Source organism: Mustela lutreola, chromosome 9 (genome assembly GCF_030435805.1).
Source record: "Mustela lutreola isolate mMusLut2 chromosome 9, mMusLut2.pri, whole genome shotgun sequence".
Taxonomy (NCBI): domain Eukaryota; kingdom Metazoa; phylum Chordata; class Mammalia; order Carnivora; family Mustelidae; genus Mustela; species Mustela lutreola.
Genome location: NC_081298.1, coordinates 48,156,831 through 48,173,035, shown reverse-complemented (window position 1 = coordinate 48,173,035; position 16,205 = coordinate 48,156,831). Strand labels below are relative to the sequence as shown.

General features: G+C 45.7%; 1 protein-coding gene across 2 annotated transcripts; it reads right to left on the bottom strand.

Moving 5' to 3' along the window:
* Positions 1–274: 274 nt before the first annotated feature.
* On the bottom strand, positions 275–10,981 carry GZF1 (GDNF inducible zinc finger protein 1). 2 transcript variants are annotated; one of them, XM_059134218.1, is made up of 6 exons: positions 10,859–10,981; positions 6,691–8,089; positions 5,259–5,353; positions 3,522–3,689; positions 2,808–2,965; positions 275–2,439 (listed from the first exon to the last, which is right to left on the bottom strand). In XM_059134218.1, the coding sequence occupies exons 2-6, from the start codon at positions 8,064–8,066 to the stop codon at positions 2,089–2,091; spliced, it is 2,148 nt and encodes a 715-aa protein (XP_058990201.1). In that variant the 5' UTR covers positions 8,067–8,089; positions 10,859–10,981; the 3' UTR covers positions 275–2,088. The 2 variants fall into 2 exon arrangements, with proteins under 2 accessions (XP_058990201.1, XP_058990200.1); XM_059134217.1 differs by lacking the exon at positions 10,859–10,981 and adding an exon at positions 10,618–10,852.
* Between the last annotated feature and the right edge of the window lie 5,224 nt (positions 10,982–16,205).

Sequence of the window (16,205 nt, the reverse complement as noted above, 5' to 3'; positions counted from 1 at the left end):
ACATCACACTGAAAAGTCCTCTCTGCCTCTGCCCCAGCACCAACTGCACAGGTAGTAAGCCGTCCCTCACAGGAGGCCAGCGTCCCTTACCACCAGGCTTTCACATCTGGTGTAAATATGCAGTCCAGTTACATAGACAATCCTAGGACTACACACCCTGATTTTACATTTCATTGCCCATGAAATGGAAGAGAATTATACTTGTTCCAGTTAAGAATCTTATTTCTACAGAGCCTAGATTCTAACAGTGGAAATAAACTTTAGATATGCAAAACATTTTAGAAAGCAAACATTTATTAACACATTAAACAATTTTTTTGTAGAATTCTAAAGAAACAAATTCAAGACAAAAATTCTTCCAGTAGGTAACAAAATAATCTATTATTTAAATTCCTTCCATTAAGAGGACTTTATTCCATGAAACAGTACATCAGCTGGGCAGGCTCATTCTTACCAAAAGTAAAATGCTTGTGTGACAGTTTCACTGTTGCTGTTCTGTAAACACAACCAGGATACACTGTCATCACTGAAAATTCAGTACTGCCATCTTCAAGAGCAAGTGTGAAACATGTTATCAGCACCTAAAACATCTTAGAGTGGTTTTAGTATTTACTTAACATGTTACAAGTTAAAACAAAATAAGCATTTAGGGAGAGTCTTCCCACATTAGTTTCTGGCATGGTACAGCTGTATCTTCATCCTGGAACTTAGGATAAAGTACCTTTCTCTTAGAAAGTGAACATGTTTTCACAGCAAGTTTAATAAATTAAAATACAAGGAAAACAACTAGTGAACAAAAAAACTCTTCGGGTTCTCTCTTTAAATTATTATGTTTAGGGTTACATGTGAGTCAAAGCACTTAGCATGCGGCCACACATCCAAGCCACTGGAACCAAGAATCAGGCTTAGCAAATAAAGAATTAACTTCACTGCAAATTCATTTTAAGCAGAAGGCCAGCATGAGCCAGCCACAGGAGCACTGAAGGCAAAGTTCCTGGTTCTTCACAATCTATTCTTAAGGCATAATCAAAGACAAGTTCCAAGGGTTTTGGTCCCTTCTGCTTATGTGCTCACATGTTCCCAAGGAAAGAAATGTGAGGGAACTACTTACCTGTTTCAAGCTCTTGATACATAAAAGAGGAATTCTGCATTTCTGAAAGTCACAGAGTTAAGTCAGGAAAACCTAGCCAAAAATACTAACACTCTGTGTTCTAAGATTTGCCAGATCACCTCATTGCTACTTGTGAATAAAAGGACTCCACAGTGTTTCAAGTGTTCTAAAGCCTCTTACTTTACTTTTTTACACTTCTGCAAAAACACTACACCATTTGCTGCTAGAATCTTTGGTAGGACAGCTTTTACCTAATCAGACTTTAGGAATGAAACCCAACAGCTACACTTCATTTCAGCAGTCACTCTACGGCCAACTTCCTAGCTGTGAATGTGCTGTGAGTACAGATTACAGAAAGCTATTTTTCAAGTGTTCAAATTGTCATTCCTTTTTTAGTGCCTACAGACAGGAGGTGGAAGAGAATGAATGCAACCATCCATTTCTTCAGTCCCAACTCAAGGGTCCCCAAGCAAATCGACTTGCTTCTGTTCAACAGCAAAGAGCTGAAAATACATGGTCCCAGTTTTATTTCAGCTTGGTAGAAAAATAGCTTAAAATTATCAGGAAACTAAACCCACACAGAGGGGTAAGGCAGGCTGAGAGACCAGGGAGATCACTAACATAAACTTCATGAGCTGGGCCAGGGCTCTGTATTCTACATTTCCATAGTTGTCCAAACTTCCTACACATCAGGACAAGCGTTATGCATACGACCTGCACCAGGATCCAGTGAGGTCATGTTAACTGCTTTGTCGATCAAGCATAGCTGAAATCATGCAGACTAGGATTTTTTAAGGGGAAGCTCTAAAAATGCTTTGATAAAGACGTGCAAGTTAGCAGAGATTCAGGAAAATGTGCAGAAGGTATTGCCCACTCTGCTCGCAGACAATTCGTCTTAGCCCCTGACATGAACCTGCATACAGCAATCACACATGCAGAGATGCAGCGTAGGATCTGCCTGGCAGGCACCAAAGCTCTCATTCCATGTTGGTCAGCGAGTGAAGCTGTGTTGGCATCGTGTCTGCCTGTGGAGTCAGCTCACTGAGCTCACTGATGGTAGTGGCCAGCAGTGTGTCCTGAGACACCACGCAATCGTCCGACTTGCAGGCTGGGTCTGCAGAACTGTTCTCATGCACTGTGGACACACTGCCTTGGACTGTGGCAAGGTTGTGAAAATGGCCATTTTCTGCAAAAGACAGCAATTTATCCGAAAGTTTGGATGACGTATATTCTTCATCCAGCTGCTCAGTCTTGTGCGTGTCATCGCTCTTGGGTGAGCCATCTACAATAACAAGGAAAGACTTCCATGGAGTATTCTTATCATGTATCTACAAATCAAACACAAAACAGAAGTCACAACATGTCTCTGAACAAGTACATCTTTTACAACAGTGGTCTCTTTTCAACTTCAATTTAGTTTCCACCATGGCAAAATACCCTTCCACTAATGGCCAACTATTTCTCTACCACCACTGTCACTGTTAAGAAGCACGTGTCATAGACTGTGCTCTTGGGGACCCGAGACTCAGTTCTTCGTTCACACTGTGAATGTGCTCCCTGCAGAGAAAACCTGAAAAGGAAAGGCCCACTGTCGTCTTCTACGATGACCCTATGGAATGATGGCCGGCATTTCTGTCTAGAGTTACGTGCACCTGGGACCAGTGATTTGTCATGCAGAAACTGTGCTGCTGCTTACCGAGGTATGCCGCCGCAGGGTGGACTTGTCAGTGAATGTCCGCCCACACGCGTTACACATGAATGGCTTCTCCCCCGTGTGGATGCGATGGTGACGCTGGAGAGCGTTGAGCTGGGTGAACTGCTTCCCACACTGGTCACAGCAATAAGGACGTTCCCCTGAGATGGGAAGAGAAAAAAGTCACTGGTTGATCTCTCCAGCCTACTGTGTTGAATTCTGGTATGCTCTGGAATCATGCTCCTAGGAGACCACTGGAAAGCAGCAGTCAGAAGGCTATGCTGGGAACAACTCAAGAGTCGACTGACAGGTACAAATCTACTCCTGTGATATCAGGAGTTTATGCTAAACTTCTGGGAGTTTAAAAAGCAGGTACTACATCTACAGAACTAAACCTGTTTTCCACAGTAACGGAATATAAAATTCCAAGTCCCATAATAACTGAATTTGTGTGTGTGTACACTAATATATCTGGACCATTATTCCAAATTCTAATTTGAAAGTATTAAAATGTCCACATATCCACATCCACATCCAAACACTCCTACCTTTCCAGTTTGTGAGAGCCAGAAACTAGAAACTCAGAAATTTTAAAATGCTATATGACACACAAAACAATGCTAAATTCTGATAGTTTTCTAGTAAACATAAAACTTTTGGGACATTATCCTTGCCACACTAGGGAACTCCCCTTCCCTAGAGACATGCCAGCCATACCTGTATGGACTTTAATGTGCTGGTAGAGTGAATTCCGCTGGGCAAAAGTCCTGAAACAAACTTCACATTTAAAGGGTTTGGATCCAGTATGGATTCTATTGTGATGTTTTAAATACTCCTTAGAAGCAAAACTCTTGCCACATGTTTCACACATGAAAGGTCTTTCACCTACATGAAAAGGTGAGACAGAAAGTTAGAAATGCTACAAGCACCAGAACCCTCGACGAGCTGGCCCACACTCTAGAACACATATGAAGTCACAGCACGTGACATCTTCACATTGAAACTGTCCTAAAACATCTATTTGTGTAGGATGCCTGCTACTTCCTGCAAGTTCAGGTAAAATATCCTTGGGAATCCTAAGAAGGGTTCCACTAGCCTAGAATTAGATCATTAGTTGGCCCAAATTTTGTAAATTTAGTCATTCCAAACAAGAAATTAATATTACAATCTGTTTGGGGGAATTGTTGGATTTTTCCAAGGAGCACTGGTGTGGCACTTTATCAGAACCAAAGTGTCCCCTGAGAGGAGAGGAAGTTTATATGGATACATATGCACCGCTGTTCTGGGGCAGCAACTCCAACAAACCTGGGCTGGTTTACAGAACAGGAGAAAAATGTTTCTACTTCATGTTGCATAGTTTTAGTCTTTTAATCCCACAAATCAGACTCATCTGATCATTAGGTGTGCCCCTGACTTTACAAACATCAAAATAAAAATACTGGCTTTAACAGACCGTGAATACATTAATATTTTCATCAACTGACCAGTTCTCACTTAATGCTTCAGTGTGACCTGACCTCACCTCCATCCCCAATCTTCCATCAGGCACCAATTCTTATTCAGGGTGTCAATAATTCTCATCATTAAAGGCCTCAGCTCTGCCTTGCCTGCATGTGAACTTGAGGCTCATATGGCAGTCTTTAGAGTTAAAAATTTTTAAATGCAAGCAAGAAAGAACTGGATCAGTATGGTAACAGCAGTGTATGACAGTTAGATTCTACATCCTATACACTAAGGTTCTGAACCTCAGGATGGCTGTGCTCAGTTTGAATAGAGTCAACCTGAATTTTCTCCCTCACATAATAAAATCACATCACAAAATTTTGAAAAATAGAAATGAGATAATCCCACCTCCTAATATATTATATAGCAATTTATTTTCATCTAGTCTTCTATGTGCAGGTTTTCAATGTAACTGGAATTAGCTGTGTGCACAACTGTACATTTTCAAATCCATATCCAAGCACAGGTGTTTTTCATAACGTTCATAGCCCTGGGAGTGGCCCCATCAGGTGCCGAGAAGGGATGGATTTACCAGTTTACTGAACCACTTCCTTGTGGTTGGACCATCAGGCTGTTTCCAATGCTCTGTTATTACGGAGAGCAAGAAGCGGGATGAGAGCATATAGCTTTTCCCATATTTTGGATAATTGCTTTAAGACAGATTCCTGGAAATGGAATTTGGGGCTAGAACAGTAGGAACTGTTTCATACCTCTTGATATGTAAGACTCACGTGCCAGCTCCTACTGCCCAGTGTGCACGGCTGCCACCACGAGCATGCCAGCACCAGAGAGCCATGGGCATATTTGAGTTGTTTTTGCTCACTTTCGAGATGGAAAAGCTATATCACGGCCTTAGCCTGCACCACTTTAGTAGATGCCAACTTCTAAATTAAATGGCAGTTTCTTCTACAGCTAGAAAGACATTCAATCACAACAGCATTGAGTATTTACCTGTGTGACACCTTTTATGATAAATCAGCATGTGGTTCTGAGTGAATCTTGCACCACATTCATCACAGACAAAAGGTTTTTCCCCTGTATGAATTCTGAAAGTACAACATTCAGATGATAACTTAGGATGTATCTCAAAGCTCACTTTGCAATATAATTTCCACTCTAGCCTGCAAAGATGGTTATTCCAAGAGACCAAATGAGAATGGCTGAAGGGGAAGTACACAGGCCCATGACCTCCATCCCCAAATTCGTTTCTGCTGGAGGCCAGCGGCTGCTGTGCTTCCCCAGGGGACGCTGCAGGGCCCAAGCCAGCAGACACTCGCCTTTGCTCCCTCTCTTCACCACTGAATAGTACCATGCAGTATTTGCAAAGCTTCCTCATCACAGTAATTGACCACAAACACCTTGGGGACTATGGCTGACCAAGCACCATGTGATCAAAACCGTTACCAACGATTCCTAAGACGACATGAGCAGTCCAGAAAGAACGGTTCTCAAAATGCTGAAAAAAGCTGGTTTCTAAGGAACGTGCATCAGCATTTGAGTTTCACAACTAGGATGAAGCAGCCATCAACCACGACTCACTGCGTGCTTCCTGTCAAGGTTTTAACTGATCACAGAGTAAAAAGAAAATGAACACCATGCTACCACCCCAAAGACGCCCCAGCCTGACGATGGCAGGTCTAGAAAAGGAGAAACTGCTTCTCTGGATTTCAAGCATAAACAGCACTGGAAGGAAACCTTTTTTTTTAAGTAAAAAAATAAAAACCAGTGTACTCCACCTACAGGTCAAAAATTATGAACAGAAGACACTGTCCTCATTCTGAAGGTTAGACTAACCAGTGGCACTTTCCAAGCCCCGAGAACGAACACCTACAACCAGAGGAGGGTCCTAAAGCCCTAAGAGTCCTCTCACTGAGATCTTCAATGGGACCATGGGACCAGCTGGTCACAGGTCCAAGTTCTAAATGAAGAGTAAGGAAAAGAGAAATGAAGGCCATTAGCCCAACTGGCCCTCAAGTATAAGCATGGCAGGCATGGTAAGCTCCAGAGGCTACTCTGGGATTGGGAAAGCCTGGCCTGCAGTGGCCGTGCGACAAGACTGTCAGGGTCTGGGTTTCATGTCCAGGCTTCTGTGCTGGCACTGGGCACAGGGTGAGGGGGATAGCCATCAGCCCAGGGCCTGTAGGAAGGCTGAATAAAGAAGAGGCACTTCCACCAAGAAAGAGAATTCACAGACGTCCCAAAGCAGACCCCCAATTTCTAGAGGCCACAAATTAAGAAGTGGAACATCTGCAGACATAGCCACACTGGTCAAACCCTGGAACGACCTCGATCTCTCCCCAACCCCATCCTCAGAACACAAACGGGCCACATGGCAGGCAAAGAGCACCCTCGCAGTGGCTCTGGCCGGTGGCCCCGGCCCTACCTCATGTGGGTCTTCAGTGCCGAGGGCTGCGAGAACTTGGCCTCGCACTCGGTGCAGCCATAGGGCTTGTGGCCTGTGTGCGTCCGCTCGTGCAGTCGCAGCGCTGTCTTGGAGCTCAGGCCCTTGCCGCACTGCTGGCACTGGTGGCGCTCGCCACCACCCTCGTGCACCTGCACCACGTGCCGCTTGACATCCTTCTTCCGCTTGAACTTCTTGCCGCACAGCTCGCATGGGAAGTGGCGCTCGCTGCTGTGCACATGGCGCTGGTGGCTCTTGAGGTTGCAGCGGTTGGCAAAGGTCTGGCCGCACGTGTCACAGCGATGAACCACCTCAGTGGCCACCCCATGGTGGTGCCGGATATGTTTCAGGAAGCTCTTCTCATACAGAAAGGCTTTTTCACAGATAGTGCACTTGAAGTTGCTCTTCCTCTTCTCACCCTCCTCCTCCTCGTCATCCTCCTCCTCCACGCCTCCTGCGTCCTCCCTACTGCCTGCTTTTGGCAGCTCCTGGGCTGCCTCCACTCCCACTCCGCCCTCCTCACGCTTTGTGATGGGCTCCACCTCTGCTCCCATGGCCTCTGGGTTGGGATCCTCGGGGCTTTGGCAGTCCCCCATGTCGTCCTCGGCACTTTTCTGCTGCTCTCGCAGCCTTCTTGTGTATTTCTTTTTAGGGATTTCCACAAACACCTTTCTTCCAGCCAGCCTTCCACTGGCCCTTCTGATTTTGGGGTAGGGAGGCTTGATTGCATCTTTTTTCTTGTCAGGTTTCTCCTTGGACTTCTTCAGGGGCATATCTGGCAACACGCCATTGCTGATTGTCTCTACTAGGGGATCTGAGGAATCCCCAAGGCCATTAGTGAGAGGACTGTCCCCTGGGGAACTTGCCCTGGGGTCAGGAGCAACAGCAGCTTGGGAGTTACCGCTCCCTTCTGCCTCCTGAGACTCAGAGAAGTTCTGCAACTCCAGAAGTACAGATTCTAACATCTGTTTCTTCAACTGAAAACAAGTCTCTGATAAGTCCAGACATTTTAGTTTCTCAGCCATTTCCAGCATTCGCTGCACCCGATCTTCTTCTACCTGTACCTTTGCAGTGTACACAAACTCGAGAAATGAGGCAAAGTCAACAACTTGTACTTCATTTAGATAAACGTTAGTCCTCGTACCATCTACAGTCTTCTCATTAAGGAACATCTCCTTAAAGAATTTGCTGGTGGCTGCCAACACAGCTTTATGAGCCATGAACTCTTCACGGACGCCCTGGTACTCCACGCTGACAGTCACATCACACAGGTGACCAAGAAGGCGTAGCTGATGCATTTCATGCAGAAGGTTGAATGGTGAGGATTTGGATTCCAGCAGAACCGCACCACTTTCCATGTTTCTTCTTTCGTGTAACAGCTCTGAAAACAGAAACAAAAATTATTCATGCCTGAGCAAAAGGATTAAAAGTCAAGATTATTTCAGTTCTCTAAAGGATATCAACTGATTAACAAACAAAACCTAGCTTTCCTCATCTAAAGAGATAAGTCACGCTACTTCTTAGTGAGTTCTAAAGTGAAGTCCTAATGCACCCTCTTAAGGTAGTATATGCACCAAAAAAAAAAAAAAAATTACTATGATTTCTCCCAATGATAAACATAATTAACCAAAGTCATACTTAATGAAATATATTACAGCAGTAATCTGCTTAGCTAGATCATTTTCTAATTTGCTTATAGACACACCTCAAAACTATAATAGAATTTACAGCAACAACAACGTCTATCTCTTTGACCAGGAAATCAAATAATTAAAACACATGGCCACCAAACCTTAGAGGATCATGTCTGCCTTTGAAAACAACCAACCTGGGGAGACTGGGTGGCTCAGCTGGTTGACTGTCTTTGGCTGGGGTCATGATCTCAGTGTGCTGGGATGGAGTCCCACATTGGAGTCTGCTTATCCCTCTCCCTCTGCCCCTTCCCATGCTGGTGCTCTCTCTCTCTCATAAAGAAATAAAAATAGGGGCACCTGGGTGGCTCAGTGGGTTAAGCCTCTGCCTTCGGCTCAGGTCATGATCTCAGTGTCCTGGGATCGAGCCCCGCATCTGGCTCTCTGCTCGGTGGGGAGCCTGCTTCCCTTCCTCTCTCTCTCTGCCTACCTCTCTGCCTACTTGTGATCTCTGTCTGTCAAATAAATAAATAAAATCTTAAAAAAAAAAAAAAGAAATAAAAATAAAATAACATAAAATAAAAATAAGAAAAAAAACAACCAACTTGGGAGACTGGGTGGCTCAGTTGGTTAAATGCCTGCCTTCAACTCAGGTCATGATCCCAGAATCCTGGGATCAAGCCCTGCATCCCACTCCTCTCACAGTGGGGAGCCTGCTTCTCCCTCTGCCTACTGCTCCCCCTGCTTGTACACAGGCGCATGCTCTCTCTCTCTGACAAATTAATAAAATCTTAAGAAAAGAAAACAACCAACTATAACTACTTTCCACAAGGAAAACTTGATAAAATAGTCCATAATCCATGGCCATTTCCAGCACCCCTAGACACCTCATAATTGAATTACTGTTACTCTTTGAGAATAACTTCACAAGCTGTGCTACCTTGAACAAGTAACTTAATTTCTCTGAACCACAGTCTGCTCCTCTGTAGAAAGATGGCAGAGCCCATGAGGCTCCAGTACAAACATGTCAAGTGCTTACAGCTTCACCTGTGGCTTGTAAGCTACTTGCTACTGGCTTCCCATACATGAGGCCTAGGTGCTATTGTCGCTATTACCTTCCCCATTTCACAGAAGAGGAACTGACAAGATTAAGTGGTTGGGCCGGGGCTTGAGCCAGGGACTCCAGACTCACACTGAAACTGCTCAGCATACCTAAGCAGTGCCAAATGCAAAGAGCTGCTTTTCCTCCCTAGATCTTTCCATGACTGGAAACTGCAGATTTCACTCCCTACCCAAGGTCTCCTTCCCTGGCTTCCGTGGCCCCCTACACCAGCACAGGTCACTTCTTTACTGGAACTACTCTTTCCTCAGACTCCCTATGTGCTTCCTCAAGATGCACTCCAACCCTATGCTCTAGAATCTACCTTCATTTGTAGAATCTACAAATGTTTTGGCTCCTAAATCTCCACCCCTGTCCAAAGTACCCGTCCTCCTTCTATCCCCCTTCAGCCAGATCTTAGATGTTGCCTCAGACTCAACATGTCTAGGGCAGAACTTGTCTTCATCTTTCCTGGAAAACCATCCTCACCTCTACCCAGTTTTCCAGTCCCACCAGTGATACTGTTTCCAGGACCTGGGGCTACAGCTGGCTTCCTACAACCACCAGCCACCCCAAAACACGAAAAAGACTGCCCTCTGAGAGTTCAACTATAACTAGAACATCCAGGAGGCCTGAACAGTTACCCGAAGACACCCCACAGTCAACTGAGAACGCCCACCAAGCCCAAATGGATAAGGCAGGGAAGGAGCGGTACACTGGCCAAGGACCGTCACTGATTTCAGCCCCAGCGCCGGAGAAATGGCTGCAGAGGGCTCTCTCAATCTGATGCCCATCCTCCCCAGTAGCCCTCCACTGCCCCAAACCTCTGCCAACCGGGCCCTCAAGCAGACGTGTGAACCTACAGGCGGCGAACAGAGATTTCTGAGTCAATCAATAAAGTGGTTGCTGAGTGCGATTTCCCATCCTGTCTGAGCACAGGAAGGGAAGACAGTGATCATGGCGACAGGAATCCTCTGGCCTGGGTGACAGCTGCATCTCCCACTGTAATTGGCTGGCGCCCGGCCGCACCTCTGTGTCCGAGCATCTCCCTCCCGCCGGCCGTTCTCCGCGGCTCCTCCGCACTAAGGAAGGTGCGGCAATCCCTCCCGGCCGCGTCCGGTCGGCCTCTCGCTTGGATGGCGCACGCCCCCGCCCCCTCGGCCCCTCCGACCCGCACACCTCCAAGGGACACACGCTCCCTCTGCAAACGGATCCGGTGCCTGCTGGGCCGCGGGGGCATCCAGGGCGCCCGCGAGATCGGGCCTGGACCCCGACCCTGGCCGCCCGAGGCTCCTGCGCCCCTGAGGTCCGCCGCTTCTCTAGGAAGGCACGCGCTGCCGGCCCACTCGCCAAGCCCGGACAAGTCGGGAGGCAACGGCTGGGGCGAGAAGCCCCGACGACCCGTGGGCCGCACACTCACCTCCCAGCCGGCGTTGCCGCCGCCGCCGCCACCGCGCGTCCACCGGACCAGGCCCCCGGGGACCGACGGCTGGCTGGGCGGGGCAACAGCGCGGGCGCCGCCGATTGGCCGCCCCGGCCCGCTCCGCCCCCAGACGGCCCCGCCCCTCCCGTGTCTAGGGGTGGGGACTGCGCGCGCACGTCTGACTGCGGAGGCCGTTCGAGCAGAGTTACGTGATTCGACTGATGCTTGGAGCCCAAGTCCATGCTGGATTGCGTCACCAGCAGCGAGTCACGGTTTGCGCCTGCGCAGAAGACAACGAAGGCGGTTCCGTGGCTGTTCTTGGCGCGGCGGGGGCGGAGCCGGGCCAGCCCCAGAAGGTCACGTGAGTGGGGGAGGGGTGCGTGGTCACTTTCGGGCCTGTCTTCGGTTGCCGGCCTGTGGCATTTGTAGTCCGGGTGCTACACGTAGTCCGGTGCGTTGTCCGCCACTCGAAGAAGGGGAGGATCTACGACGGCGGCTGGCACCGGGAAGGAGCTGGCTTTCCGCGTGCGTCCTGAGACTGGCCGGTGGCTGACAAAGCGCTTCCACGTGCTGCAGGACTGGGCTGGCTATGGGCGGGGTGCTCGGCGGGCATTCTTCCCGCAGGGTCGCCGCCAGAGTTGGCCCCGGCTCAAGAGCCACGAGACCCCACCTCTCACCTTGCTTCAGCGTACCGTGTAGGGTCCCGGGAGTCTGCAGCCACGCACGTGGTTTGAGTGCTCATTGTGGAGCTTCCCAAAGACCCAGCCGCCCTTCGGTGGAAAGAATCCATGCTCCATCTTTGAATCCTTCAGCCCCAAACCTTGCTGCTTCCATGCATCCTTGTGCACTCTTAATCAAAATCCTGTTCTGGAAGATTCGCCTTAAATTAAACTTCCAGTTCTCGATTAATCCGGCCTGACTTCCTGCTGCGAGCCAATGGCTAAAGATTTGCGAGATCCTGTTGCTCACTGTGGCCAGTGTAGCACTGGGCGGGGTCTTACCCTCAGGGTGTGTCGGTAATTTGTAGGACTATAAAACGCAGATTAAAAATCAGACGCTTAACTTTCTGTTGAAAATATTTTCCTCCCCTTTTTGAGCAAGTAGTTTAGAAAAGTGATCATTGTAAGTATTTTCTCTTTGAGATGTACCTAATTCCTTCTGAAGATTAGCTAGGCCCTGAGTCAGCTTTATGATCCAGAACCTAGAACAGCTGTGTTCAAGGGCTCCCGGAGCCATCTGTTCGCAGTGTAAGCATCCAGAGAGAAAGCGCCCAATCTCCCAGTTTCCTAGGAGACTAACTTTAAAGGGCGCCTTGTTCCAAAGTTGCACAACTAACTCCTGTCATAAAGGTATGAGATAAACCAAGTAGATGACCTAGATAGTCATCCCACTCACCAAGTAGAGAGCATGAACTATGTGTGATCAGTAGTAGTGTCTAGTCGTCTACTGGAGCACTAGTTATTACTGTACATTGAGACAGATTGTACCTAGTTAGCTAACATGAAAAGGCTGAGATTTCTTTCCTTGTCAATTGCCTGTGATGCATGTTACATTCTGGTTTAAGGCGTATTCAATAATACGCCTTAAAAAGTGTTTTCTTTACTACTTTTATAGAGATTAGGGGAGAAGATTTTATTTTCCGTTTTATCTCAACAGGAGCCAGCTTCCCACACATACTAGGTACTAAGTCAGTATTTGAAGAGTGAAAGAGAGGCATCTTTGCTTAGGCACACTCCTTTTTGTAGTCCATGATTCCAGGAAATTGGTATGAACACAATTTTCACTTGTGGCCCCAGATCCAGAATAATTTTTTATTTTATGATTTTATTTTACATTGCTAAAAGTTGATTTGCATCCTCACTTAAATCTTCATTGCTTTTTGGCCATTTGTGTATTTCCTTTGGAGAAATTTTTATTCATTCAGATCCTCTATTTTTTTAGGTATTGTTCTTTTTATTATAAACTTTTATATTCTAGATGAAAGTCCCTTATCACATATATTTTGTAAGTATTTCTTTTTACTTTCTGGATAGTATCTTTTGAAGCACAGGGGTTTTTAACTCTGAGGGACTCCAGTCTAATTTATTTCTTTCTTGCTTTTGGAAACTGTTGCTTAATTCAAGGTCATGATGATTTATCCCTACTTTCTTCCAAAAGTTTTAGCTCTTACATTTCAATTTGATACATTTTGAGTTAACTTCTGTATACATATGAGGTAGGGGTCCTGCTTAATTCTAACTGCAGGAGATTATCCAGTTGTCCCAACATTTGTTGGAAAGACTGTTCTTCCCCATTAAACTGTGTGGCCTTCCTGTCAAGAATCATTTGACTGAATGCCACCATTTACTTCTGGATTCTGTTCAGTTGATCCACAGGACTATCCTCAGTACCACACTGTCTCAGTTAGTGTGGAGTTTTCCTTTTTCATGGAGAGGTTTTAAAATTCTTGCTGATCTGCCAGTCTTTTCTCTTGGGTTTTCTTCTGCTGATTTTAAGCTCAGGAAACACTTGTAAATATAGAGAGGACAGGAAGAACACAAGTGCAGAGATGGTGCCCAGAGCACCTACAGTGTCCAGAACAGGCTGTACATGTGGCTCTGAGATTCCTGGTAGCCAAAGGGAAAAAAGCCATAAAGCTTTATCTACAGAAAGAACAATGCAAATTTAGTTTGCTCAGAGGAAGTTTAACATACAGTGTGGGAAATATATGTCCTAAAGAGCATTCTTAAGATGAACTGACCTCCATGTTCTTCTCCATCATCATTTTCATCTTTTCTCTCTTCTTCAAATTTGCATTAAATGAATTTTCTCCCTCCTCTTCACAGCCAGCAGATTCCCTGTGATTGGCCCCTGCTGATCCAGGATCTGATGCTGCCCCTGTGTTTTTCCAGGTACATCTGTTTCATCGTGTCTTGCCCCTGATCAGCTGGTTAAGTGGGACCACCACCCAGCACACTGGCTGCAGTTTTTGTCTTGTCTGGATTCATGTATTTCTCTGTAGAAAAACAAGATGTAATTGCAGTGAATAAACACTCATTTACATGAACTGGGAAACTATAAGAAATAAGGTAAGAAATAAGGTAAACATTGGAATGAGATATAATGCACAGCTCACATCCCCTATGTGGGGATCAAGACTCAAGGGGGAAACCGGCTGATGAGAGACCGGTGGGTTCCGGATTTAAAAAAAAAAAAAAAATTACTCCTTCTTAACCACAGGATTTGAGGCAAACAGCTCACCCAGTCTGTCAGTGCATGCCTCTCTAAGAGCCCCTGGACAGGTGGAGGCCTTGGGAACATCTCCCATCACTGTGGTGTTAGACACACTAAAAGAATGTGCTTTAGTGGGTTAGTGGTGCCAGCCCCTTGGTATTTAGTGTCCAAAGATGGCAATTCCTTGGGGGAGAGCCTAAAACCTCAGAGATGGGCAAGAAAATGGCACGTACCATTCAGAGACCTCCTGGGTGTAGAGCAGTGGCTCTACACTGGGGTGGGCACAGGACAGGGTGCTGGAGTGGCTGCACATCTGTTTCAACCTGGGTGGTGGTTACAAGTGGGTCTGTTACTAAGCTTAATATTTGTTTTATGTAGTTTTCTGTATTTGTGTCTTATTTTTCAGTAAAAAGAAAGTAAAAGGAGATAAAGAAGGCATGCTTATTCCTCTCTACCATGTAACATGTGTTCAGTCAGTGTGCATGCTCCATTGTTGACTGCAGACATGTGGCCACTTCTCTACTTGGTCTTTTGTTTCCCACACAGTAGTTACTGGGTCACTCAGATCACCAGCAGGGTCTCTTTAGTTACATTATAAGCTCACTTTGTTCCCGCAAGTGAAGCAAAAGGAATGGTATGTGTCACCTTGAATTGCTGACCCTGCCAGAAGCCAAAGATCTTTCCCAAGTTAGGCTGTAGAAATAAGATTTGAAAAATTCCAGCAAAAGAGCCAACTATGTAATAACTTGACAATCCTGCTACAAATCCTTAGAAATGGTAGCTTAAATATAGCAGCTGTCGTTTGAATTCATGGCCAAGTTTGCAAGAAATCTGGAAAATTTCTGGGGTCCAGAAATAAAGAGGGAGCTCAATATGAAGCCTGTTGTTGTGGGAGCTGCACTGCCCTAGCAGGGGCTGTGGGTCTGGTCTTAATAATAGAGCTAGGAGTCTGGATTTACACACACACACACAGAGTCTGAAAAGTAAGAAGAGTGAAACCTTGCATAAAGCTGAGCCTCAGAAAGCTGAGAACCACACCCTCAATGAAAACAATAGTTTAGAGAAAACAAAATCTATTAGCACAGAGAATCAAGTAGTTGTTGAGTTTTTCCTGAGTTAGAGGTGTAAAAGTCTCTCCTGAAGGTTTATAAATATGGGCCTGCAGATGCACATGGAGTTGTTGTTCAAGTTATGCTTCCCTGAGACCTGGGAACCCGTTAACTTGGAAATTAACAGAAAGCCTGGTCTCTGGCCAGAAACATTCCAGGAGCACCCGTAGAAGCTAATGTAAAACTGCTCTGGAGGGACGGACAAGGGAGCAAGATTCCTGAGCAAGTGGATGCCAGCGGTGGAACATCAGCATGTTGGACCTGTAAAAACTTTACTGGGACTCTCAGATTCCACCATAAATATGTTCACATTGTTTAAAACAAAAGAAGGACTTAAATATGTGAGAATAAGATAAAGAATAAGCAGATATGAAACAGGACTAAATAAAACTTCTGAAAGTTAAATATACTTACTGAAATAAAAAGCTGCGTTGAGGTAAGCAGCAGATTTGGCACAGCTGAAGAATTACTGGGCTGGAAACAGACCTAAGGATATTACTAAGAATGTAGTAGAGACACAGATGGGAGATAATAAAGAGAAGTTAAGGAAGATGGAGGAAAGAATAATAAAGTCTAGTATATTCCCAGTAGGACTTGAAGAAGGAAGAAAGACTGAGAGGCAAGAGCCAAAGAAATATTGGCTGGTAATTTTCCAGAACTAAATAAAGAAACTCTCAGGTTTGGGAAGGATGGATAAAAATAAATTTATATCTAATCACAATATAATGAAACTACAGAATGACAGAACCAAAGAAATCTTATAATTATCCAGAGACAGACCAGAGAGGACTGAGTAAGATTATCTAAGATCATAAAAGGAAGCGTGTGATGTGAAAAGAGTCATGTGGAGGGCCTCCAGATCAAGGTAAGGAGACAGGTAACCATAAATTCAGCAGGAGAAATGCTGAAGAGCAAGTAGCAGCCTTCTTTATGGAAATGAAAAAGGATGAATTCTACAGTAAAACAAAATTCCCCATTCAACAACTGAGATTTTTCTTCCCCTCAATTTTTCTAGTTTCTGG